The sequence below is a fragment of the Oncorhynchus gorbuscha genome, linkage group LG15, assembly GCF_021184085.1.
Source record: "Oncorhynchus gorbuscha isolate QuinsamMale2020 ecotype Even-year linkage group LG15, OgorEven_v1.0, whole genome shotgun sequence".
Lineage (NCBI taxonomy): Eukaryota > Metazoa > Chordata > Actinopteri > Salmoniformes > Salmonidae > Oncorhynchus > Oncorhynchus gorbuscha.
In genome coordinates, this window is record NC_060187.1 from 78,805,217 (window position 1) to 78,815,932 (window position 10,716).

At 44.9% G+C, this 10,716-nt stretch overlaps 1 protein-coding gene across 4 annotated transcripts; it reads left to right on the forward strand.

Annotated features, from left to right (window-relative positions):
* Positions 1–681: 681 nt before the first annotated feature.
* LOC123998139 (splicing factor U2AF 65 kDa subunit-like) lies at positions 682–9,446 on the forward strand. Of its 4 annotated transcripts, XM_046303089.1 has the most exons (13): positions 682–1,251; positions 1,668–1,730; positions 1,930–2,071; positions 2,714–2,752; positions 3,266–3,375; positions 3,565–3,716; positions 4,557–4,673; positions 5,697–5,835; positions 6,034–6,113; positions 6,417–6,557; positions 7,044–7,130; positions 7,404–7,655; positions 7,765–9,446. In XM_046303089.1, the coding sequence occupies exons 1-13, from the start codon at positions 1,203–1,205 to the stop codon at positions 7,897–7,899; spliced, it is 1,506 nt and encodes a 501-aa protein (XP_046159045.1). In that variant the 5' UTR covers positions 682–1,202; the 3' UTR covers positions 7,900–9,446. The 4 variants fall into 4 exon arrangements, with proteins under 4 accessions (XP_046159045.1, XP_046159046.1, XP_046159047.1 ...); XM_046303090.1 differs by lacking the exon at positions 2,714–2,752; XM_046303091.1 differs by lacking the exon at positions 1,668–1,730.
* Positions 9,447–10,716: the final 1,270 nt, after the last annotated feature.

A 10,716-nucleotide genomic window follows, 5' to 3' on the forward strand; every position in this document is an offset into this window, starting at 1 on the left:
TGATTAGTCTTCTCCTTGTATGAGCTGAAAGTTTAGAGGGACGGCCAGGTCTTGGTAGATTTGCAGTGGTCTGATACTCCTTCCATTTCAATATTATCGCTTGCACAGTGCTCCTTGGGATGTTTAAAGCTTGGGAAATATTTTTGTATCCAAATCCGGCTTTAAACTTCTTCACAACAGTATCTCGGACCTGCCTGGTGTGTTCCTTGTTCTTCATGATGCTCTCTGCGCTTTTAACGGACCTCTGAGACTATCACAGTGCAGGTGCATTTATACAGAGACTTGATTACACACAGGTGGATTGTATTTATCATCATTAGTCATTTAGGTCAACATTGGATCATTCAGAGATCCTCACTGAACTTCTGGAGAGAGTTTGCTGCACTGAAAGTAAAGGGGCTGGATAATTTTGCACGCCCAATTTTTTAGTTTTTGATTCGTTAAAAGAGTTTGAAATATCCAATAAATGTCGTTCCACTTCATGATTGTGTCCCACTTGTTGTTGATTATTCACAAAAAAATACAGTTTTATATCTTTATGTTTGAAGCCTGAAATGTGGCAAAAGGTCGCAAAGTTCAAGGGGGCCGAATACTTTCGCAAGGCACTGTACTGTATGTACATGTTTTGTAGGTTGAATTACAGGCCCAAAGGGGGCGCTAAATGTAAAATGTGTATATCAACTTCCGGTGTCACGGGGTGCCTGGGAGACGAAACGCAAAAAGCGGGCATACCGAACATATCCCGTATTTTCTCCTTGTATACATTTAATTGAAAAACATATATTGGGACGACGCCAAATACCGTTGCAACATCAACAGGACGAACGGCATAACATTGGATGTGCAATTGTACCAGCATATCCTTATTCACTCGACTTGCTAGTTAGCATTAGCTCGCTACCACGACTGCTTCAAGAACAGGCCCCAGCCTGGACTTTGCTTTATCTAACTAGCTATCACAAGACAACACGTTTTCTTCATCAAAGTTATTTTCACTTCTTAGTGTAAACTAGAACCACATCTTTAACTCACCTGGAGTTGTTTATTTTGATATTTCTAAACCGTTGCATTGGTGGTGTGTAGTTAGCTAGCATTTTACTAAGTGTGCTGTGCACTTTTTTCGCAAGCTAGCGACCGCTCAGCATTCCCGTCCATTTTACAGTCACAACTAACTAGCTAGGGCTAGCAAATAAGAAACGGCAATGTCGGATTTCGACGAATTCGAGAGACAACTGTCTGAAAACAAACAAGGTAAGCTAGCTAGTTAATCACTTATATTTTATAGCCAGGTTCTAAACTAGCTAGTTAGCAATCGCATATCATCACAACACAAGAGCGCGGGCTGGCTAACTAGCTAGTAGGGACGTTGGCTGCTAGAATCCACACTGTCGCAGCTGTCGTCCCAGGCACATTCGTGTGGCTATAACTAGCTAACCCATTGTTTAAAAGTAACGATATTTCTGTCACTAATCGACCCTGTTTTGAGCCAGCTGACGTTTTCCTGCTTTGAATGTGTTGAAGTTGCCAGTTAAAATATTAATCCATGAAAAGTTAACATCTCTTGGCCATACAGTAGCTATATCCTATGAAAGTAAACACGTAACGGTGTCAATCCTCTTGCCCCCTGTACCATCTTCTCTCCTACCCATCTCTATGGTCCTCTGTAGCTCAGTTGGTAGAGCATGGCGCTTGCAACGCCAGGATAGGGCGCTCGATTCCCGGGAACACCCGTACGTAAAATGTATGCACGCATGACTGTAAGTCGCTTTGGATAAAAGCGTCTGTTTAATGGCATAGCTATATTATTTTAACTCAACCGTTTTCTCTCCTCCCCCTCTGTTTTCTTTCCTCCCTTTCTGTTTTCTTTCCTCCCATCCCCCCTTGTTCTATTGTTTCACCGTTCCTTCCCCTTTCTTCCCCTTCCTCCAGCGGAGAAGGACAAGGAGAACCGCCACCACCGTCGCTCCCCCTCTCGCAGCCGCAGCCGAGAGAGGAAGAGGAGGAGCAGAGACAAGGACAGACGCAGCAGGGATCGCCGTGGAGACAGCAAGGAGCGCAGACCGAGACGCAGGTAACTACAGCATTGTCTTACTGCACGCCCTCAGGTGTGTAAGAGACCTAGTTACGTGCAGGTACTACGTACTGGTTTGAGTAGGGCTATCTGCACACCTGATGAGTGAACAGTATCAGGACACTTGGAAAATAAGCAACCCAGGCAACACTGACTGTACCTCGTAAAAAGTTTAAATCTGAAATAGAAAGCTCTCAAGCATATTGATATACAGCATTATTCCTCTGTATGAGGTAGCCCACCTATTGTCCTGACAGTGAGATGCAAGTTTGTGGAGGAAGACTCACATCTAACAGTGTTCACACATGCGTTGAACATTCTGCACCTGGTCCCTGAAGTTATTTTAATGGAAAGAGCCATAGCGTACACTTACTAGACCTCAGTGTTCTGTAGAAGATTCCAAATCGGTCCCTATCCCTAGGCTCTACTAGTAGATCTGAAAGGAGTGGATGTGGTGAGAGCTCCAGCAGAAGACCATATTGCTTATACCCATCCAATCCTTTAGCATCTATGTGAAGTTCATACAAACAGTGGCTTGGGGCTAATTTCGAATTGCACTCTAGTTCCACTTCCTTCATTGGAACTACCTGTGACCAGGGTTGGAGTGAAATGAAATGTGAACTCCTTCCAATGTCATTTCAGCTCACCATCCCAACAACAACCCCAAGAGATTGCTGTAAGGTAATACAGCAAACTAACACAGAGCTTGTTTCTGCATTATTACAATATCACTCCAGTCACTCTAGCAAGTGATCTTTCCTCTGATTGTGTACTATCCACTCATGTTTACAACAGCGTATTATATCCTGTGTATACCATTGTGTGGGAAGGTTTCGGTAAGGGGTTTCTATGGAGAGAGAAAAATGAAACTGTAGGGTCAACTCTGTAATAATGGGTTAGATTTGTAGGGCTCTGTGACATCCACTGTAAATGTCATTTAAAAAATGTCATTTGAAATCACTTGTATTTGAAAAAGGTATAGTAATTTATAACATGGATTCAGAAGTGTAAACCTGGTGTTTCTCATAGATGGGTTAAAGAGAGGCTCTAGGTTTCTCTAAAGGTCTATTTAAGGCTTGACTCACAGGACATCACAAGTAATGACTTCTGTCTTTTTACGTCATCTGTTTCTCCCTGCACTCCTTTGTTGGTCTTTCTGTCCTCACTCCTCCTGTCCTATTTTCTCTCCATCAGTCGTTCCCCGCACCGTGAAACGAAGAAGAAGAACAAAGTGAAGAAGTACTGGGACGTCCCTCCTCCTGGCTTTGAACACATCAGTGTGATGCAGTACAAAGCCATGCAGGGTAAGAGAGGAGGCCTCACTTCATCATCCTCTTCCTCTCTTCCTTGTTCTCGCTCCTCTCTATATTCATCTACTCTATTCAACTTTTTGACCCTCGTTTGGCCTCCTATTTAACTGTGTTCTTACTAATACTGTCTTGTTCTGGAAGCTGTATGAATGTTGTGTTTTAAACATGTGACTTCTCCTCAAGCTGCGGGTCAGATCCCAGCCACGGCCCTGCTGCCCACCATGACCCCAGACGGCCTGGCCGTGACCCCCACTCCCGTCCCTGTGGTGGGAAGCCAGATGACCAGACAGGCCCGTCGGCTTTATGTGGGCAACATCCCCTTCGGCATCACAGAGGTCAGTTAACTCCTGGATGGATGTAGGGACAGAGATCAGAGAGATGGAGTAGGTAGAAGTTGATACAGGGCTCTACAGTACTGCAATTTTACTCGCATATGTGCCTGAATATGTAGCTGTGCGACCTGGAATTTTTATTTAGGAGGACCAGTGTGCCGAGAGAAATTACGGATTCTAGCTTTTATTTCCTCATTTTTCATTGTGGTTTTAAATTTATTTGATTGTGCCTACATTTTTCACATGTTCCTTGTAAAAAGAAAAGAAGTTCAAGAGCCTTGACAGTTTAAAGATAGGGGTCGCGCCATCTGATTCTGTCAGGTTAAGGCTAGGGGCCGCGCCATCTGATTCTGTCAGGTTAAGGCTAGGGGCCGCGCCATCTGATTCTGTCAGGTTAAGGCTAGGGGCCGCGCCATCTGATTCTGTCAGGTTAAGGCTAGGGGCCGCGCCATCTGATTCTGTCAGGTTAAGGCTAGGGGCCGCACCATCTGATTCTGTCAGGTTAAGGCTAGGGGCCGCGTCATCTGATTCTGTCAGGTTAAGGCTAGGGGCCGCGCCATCTGATTCTGTCAGGTTAAGGCTAGGGGCCGCGCCATCTGATTCTGTCAGGTTAAGGCTAGGGGCCGCGCCATCTGATTCTGTCAGGTTAAGGCTAGGGGCCGCGCCATCTGATTCTGTCAGGTTAAGGCTAGGGGCCGCGCCATCTGATTCTGTCAACTAGTATTTCAAGCTCAGGGTGATCAGGTTAAGCTGCTGATAGGTTAAATACTGTTGTTGTCAACTAGTTTCAAGCTCAGTCTTACCAGAGTATTGCCTCAATGTCTTTCTTCTCTACCTGTGTAGGAGTCCATGATGGATTTCTTCAATGCCCAGATGCGTCTGGGTGGTCTCACTCAGGCTCCGGGGAACCCCGTCCTTGCTGTTCAGATCAACCAGGACAAGAACTTTGCCTTCCTCGAGGTGGGTCTCAACACCCACTTGACTATACGCAATACTGGAGAAGAAATGTGACCTTCCTCAATAGTCCAAAAGGACCTCTTTTCAAATCAAACTTTATTTGTCACATGTGCCGAATACAAGAAGTGTGGACTTTACCGTGAAATGCTTACTTATACAAGCCCTTAACCAACAGTGCAGTTCAAGAATAAAATATTTACCAAGTAGGCTAAAATAAAAGTTACAATATAAAGTAACTATAAAAATATAACGTAATAATAATGAGGCTATATACAGGGGGCACCGGTACCGATTCAGTTTGTGGGGGTACAGGCTATTTGAGGTCATTTGTACATGTAGGTGGGGGTGAAGCGACTGCATAGGTAACAAACACAGCGAGTAGCAGCAGTGTACACAATGTAAATTGTCCGGTGGTGATTTTTATGAATTGTTCAGCAGTCTTATGGCTTGGGGTTAGAAGCTGTTGAGGAGCATTTAGGTCCTAGACTTGGCTCTCCGGTACCGCTTGCCGCTCGGTATCAGAGGAAACATTCTATAATTTGGGTGACTGGAGTCTCTGACAATTTTATGGGCTTTCCTCTGACACCACCTATTATATAGGTCCTGGATGGCAGGAAGCTTGGCGCCAGTGATTTACTGGGCTGTACGCACTAACCTCTAGTGCCTTACGGTCGGAGGCTGAGCTGTTGCCATACCAGGCTGTGATGCAACCAGTCAGGATGCTCTTGATGGTGCAGCTGTAGAACCCTTTGAGGATCTGAAGACCCATGCCAAATCTTTTCAGTCTCCTGAGGGGGGAAATAGGTGTTGTTGTACCCTCTTCACAACTGTCTTGGTGTGTTTGAACCATTCTAGTTTCTTGATGTGGACTCCAAGGAACTTAACTCTCGACCCGCGCCACTACAGCCCCGTCGATGTTAATGGGGGCCTGTTCGGCCCTTTTGTCTGAGCTTTCTGAAATAATCTGACAGGTGAAAGTTAACCCTCTACCTTTCTAAAACCTGGTCTGTGTTTGTTGTCCCATAGTTCCGCTCAGTGGATGAGACAACCCAGGCCATGGCGTTCGATGGCATCATCTTCCAGGGACAGAGTCTGAAGATCCGCCGTCCCCATGACTACCAGCCTCTGCCCGGCATGAGCGAGAACCCCAGCGTCTACGTGCCTGGTCTGTCTCTGTCTGTCATTTTACTGTCCAAACTTCTCTGGCTCCTTTCACTCTCTATTTAGTCCATCTTTAAACCCTTCTTAGTCTGGCCTACTTGAACTGTTTACCCGTCTCTGTAGGATCAGACTGGATGTAGGCTGTTTATATCAACGTTTGGTTGACTTTAAATAACTTCTCTCTCCTTCTCTGTCTGTGTAGGCGTGGTGTCCACAGTGGTGCCTGACTCTGCCCACAAGCTGTTCATTGGGGGCCTGCCCAACTACCTGAATGATGACCAGGTCAGTGAGCTAAACTTAAGCAGCTTAGCCTTCTAACCAGGTCACCTGGAGCCACATGCTGGCTGGCTGCCTGCTCACCTCCCATGGTGGCCCAGTGAAAACCTCCTGTTTCCTCACATGCCTAGTCAATGCTGGACGCGGTTAGCAGTGTACTGAAGTAACACTGATGATGGAAGCCAGACAGCTTGGAAGAGCTCCAATAGTCTGAGATGTTAAGTGTTCAACAATGTTCTCCCATTTCCCCTGTCACTCCCATCTTTTCCCCTCTGATCTCTATGGCAATCTTCCCTCTGTGTTCTCCAGGTGAAGGAGCTCCTGACCTCGTTTGGGCCTCTCAAGGCCTTTAACTTGGTCAAGGATAGTGCCACAGGTTTGTCTAAGGGTTATGCGTTCTGTGAGTATGTAGACGTCAACCTGAACGACCAGATCACCATGGAGAATCAGGTAGCTAACCACCCCCTTCATTTAACTTCTTCACACACCATGTCATGGTTTTGGATTTGATCCAGGTTTTTCTTTTCTTTTTTCTCGCACATTTTTGCAATATCTCTTCACATTTTGAATTACTTGCATATTAATAAAAATGTAAATGAATGTTAAAGGGGACCTGCTCTTGTGATATTATTGTTTCATATATAATACTTTAGCCCCCACAGCAAGAGACATAACTCTTGACAAAGTGATTTCGTATGGTTACGCTCCCAATATTTCACAGTAATCTGTTGTGATTGAACTGAATTGCAGTAAAAATGTAATAAACCCTTTTTAAAATGACCATCTGTAGAAAGGTAAAAATCCTAAATTCAGCTTTTGATTGGGTTCTTGAAAGGGAGAATTTCTATATATAGTGTAGAAGTGCATAGACCCTGGGGGGTTGTCCCTGCTGATTGACAGCTGTATTAACCACTTGGAGATGCCCTGTCCCCACAGGCCATAGCAGGACTCAACGGTATGCAGCTGGGGGATAAAAAGCTCCTGGTGCAGAGAGCCAGCGTGGGATCCAAGAACGCCACTCTGGTAAGACTGAGAGATGGAGCTGGTCAGGCAGGGAATAGTGTGCTACAGTGGAGAGGGAAGTAGAAGGTAGAGGGGAAACGCTTGGTCCAGGGAGCCTTCAGGACATTTGAGAAAGATGCACTTGTGCAGTGGATCTTGTGCAGAGGATCTTAGATAGAGACGAGGGGGAGCATATGTTGTGCGCTGTGCTGTTTGTTTTTACTTTTCCAATCCCTCACGGCATGTTCTGTATCCACCAACACTCCTTTTCCAACCCTCCCCTCTCCCCTCCAGACAAGTATAAACCAGACCCCGGTGACGCTGCAGGTGCCGGGCCTGATGAACAGCTCAATGACCCAGATGGCTGGCCTGCCCACAGAGGTGCTGTGTCTGATGAATATGGTGGCTGTGGAGGAGCTGGTGGATGAAGAGGAATATGAGGAGATCGTGGAGGATGTGAGGGACGAGTGCAGCAAGTACGGCCAGGTCAAGAGCATCGAGATCCCCAGACCTGTGGATGGGCTGGAGGTCCCTGGCACTGGCAAGGTGAGAGAGAGAAGCTTCTGTCTGTCTTCAGCTTTATCACTATGCCTTTTTGAATGATCTCCATTGAACCTCCTTACATTTCCTCTCTCTATCCCTCTCTGTCCTATAGATCTTTGTGGAGTTCATGTCAGTGTTTGACTCCCAGAAGGCCATGCAGGGTCTGACGGGCAGGAAGTTTGCTAATCGGGTGGTGGTGACCAAATACTGCGACCCTGATGCCTACCACCGCCGAGACTTCTGGTAGAGGATGACGACAGAAGAGGATAGTGAGGGGGGGTGGATTGCCATATTTCAAATCGACCTCTAACCCCACACCACCTAGGCACTTGTTTTGACCTGAAAAGGTGTGAGCGACATAATGTTTCACCTAGTCCATCAGAAGGCCAGGTGGAGTTCAGAGAAGTGGCCAGGTGGAGTTCAGAGAAGCACCTGGGGGTAGGGGTTGGGGATCTATTTGCTATTGGGCAAAAGAGAAGGGAGAGATGAAGGGTTTGTATTCTGATGAAAACCAGGAGGGGAGGGGGGGGGGTTCAAAGATTTTTGTGAATTGTGTGTAGTAACAGGACAGGGGTAAATGATTTTTATACTTTGTGAGAAAGCGATGGGTCATTCTGGGGGGGGGGGGGGGGTCTTGCCACACCTTATGGTTTGTATTTAAATGGAGGGAGCCTGTTTTAAGTACTTTAGGGAGGTGTAGAGAGGGAAGTGGACTGGTCTACTCTATAAGAGTGGTGGATAGATGGATGGACAGGAGTATTCATCATTTCATATTGGGAGAGAGAGGTGGTGACATTTTTTTATTTGACCCACCAATGTAGATAACATGATCAGTTTCTTGTTGTGAAAAGTGGGAAGGAAAGCTATTGACAGGACAGGATAGAAAGCTATTGACAGGATAGGATGGAAAGCTATTGACAGGACAGGATAGGATGGAAAGCTATTGACAGGATAGGATGGAAAGCTATTGACAGGAATGGCCTTGTTTTGTGATTTTCCTTCTCAGATTTGGACCTTTAGATTTCCTTGTTTCTTTTCTTCCGTGTACATCAGACTAAGCCCCTCCCTGTGTGTGTAGCGAGAGGGGATAAGCTGTAACTACACATAACCAACTCCAATGTCACATTGGACTAATTTATCTGAATGTCAGCTTTTGTGGTACCAATACTGTATATTTACACTGTCACACCTTGCATTGTCACCAGGGCCGGAGTTTGAGTACCATACGTTTTTATTACTGCCTGTGTCTCTGAAGGTTTTGTTTATTTTTTGGATTGAAACCTTTCATCTAGTGTGAATTTATCCATCGCCGTTTTTAGCAGGTAAAATAATTCTGTCCCTACACCCTACCCTTACCCATAAGAGAGACTGGGAGAGGGGAAAGGCAGGCTTTTGAAGTTCTGAATTGTTATTGTTGAATTGTGAGTGGTAAATATTGGATTGGTGTTGAGTAGGGCTCAATCTGATTCTGATTAAAAGCCTTAATGTTATTTTTCATGTCACATTCAAGAGTAAAATATGTGGAGTACTCATTCATGTCTGTGTTTAGCAAGTTTGTCAAATACATGGAGTCATTTTCATGCTTTGGTATTTTCAGGTAACAATGATTTGAAATTGTAGTCAATATTCAAGTTACTATTGTATTGCTTTGTCTGGAATGAGTTTCTTTTGTTTTGCTTCCTGTTTCAAACCTACCTATAGAATATTGGACTGCTCATACAGAAATCTCTTTGGCCCAGGTAGTGTTTGTGTAACTTCTCACCTCAGCAGACAAAATAAAGGTATAAAGACTAATACCACTGTTTCCTGTTCTACTGCCCACAAATAAAATGCACTATTTACTTTGACCAAGTTATCAGGCTTTTAGTAACCATAGAAGTCAGGTAGTATTGTGTGATTGTACACCTCTTCTGTTAAGTGATGGGTTTGTTGTCGTAAAGGGTGAGATGGTATTAAACGGATAGTTTTTTAACTGAAGGGGAGTGCAGTCTTTTGGACAGGTTCTCAAGTGTTCTATCGGACTGTTCAACAAAATGTTCATACTCTTCAAAAGGTTGTCCCCTCAACTGTATATATGGTCTCACTTCTTCCTCATCTCCCTCAACCTTTGTCATTACGACTCCAAAGACCACTGGTTACACTGGGGTTGAGGGAGTTCCCATGATGCTTTGTGTTCAGACCTAGATTTGGGCAGTACCAGTGACTTCCTCCCTTTCTAAAATTTGCTTTTTAAATCTTACCATGTAATTTTAATTGAATCTTTTTGGGTGGGAAAATGTGAATTAATGGAATAAAAAATGGCTAAAACCACATGTAGTTTATGATAGAAGTGTGAATCTTTTATTGGACCTTTATTTAACGAGGCAAGTCTGTTAACAAATTCTTAATTACAATGACGGCCAAACCCTAACGATGATGGTCCAATTGTGCGGCGCCATATGGGACTCCCAATCACGGCTGGTTGTGATCTAGCCTGGAATTGAACCAGGGTTTGTAGTGATGCCTCTAGCAATGAGATGTAGTGCCTTTAGACCGCTGTGCCACTTAGTTCTCGTTTTCAAAAGTTGCTCAAACAGGATTTCTGTTGCTCTCTGGATATCACGCACTGAAAAGCAGGAGTTGACTAACAGTGCAAATAGACTTGGCTTGTATGTTCACATTTGAGTCATTTAGCAAATGCTCTTAGCCAAGACTTCCAGTAGTGAGTGCATACATATTCATACTGGTCCCCCATGGTAATCAAACCCACAACCCTGGCATTGTAAGCGCCATGCTCTACAAACTGGGTCACACGGGACTGATTTGGACTGTTTTTCCATTGAAATGTCAAGGTGACAGATTCAGAACCACAGTACACATAAACCTGAGCTGACTGGTCAGCAGTATTCATGGGTAGAGGCTTGCCTAAGTGGCATGAAAACAGGTTGACACTGCAGCCTTCAGTGTTCCATCTATACTCACCTGGGGCTTATTCAGGAGGGAACAGCTACAGAAGTGTATAGTGCAGCACAGACATGACTCTGTCGTGGGAATAATGAACCATGTCTATTACATCCCGTGTCTG

Bases quoted from the DNA above. Each gene is read 5' to 3' on its own strand.
- LOC123998139 (XM_046303089.1), top strand. From the start codon at position 1,203: ATGTCGGATTTCGACGAATTCGAGAGACAACTGTCTGAAAACAAACAA. The intron at 2,753-3,265 runs GTAATACAGCAA...TCTCTCCATCAG, and splicing joins CCCCAAGAGATTGCTGTAAG to TCGTTCCCCGCACCGTGAAA. The intron at 7,656-7,764 runs GTGAGAGAGAGA...TCTGTCCTATAG, and splicing joins AGGTCCCTGGCACTGGCAAG to ATCTTTGTGGAGTTCATGTC.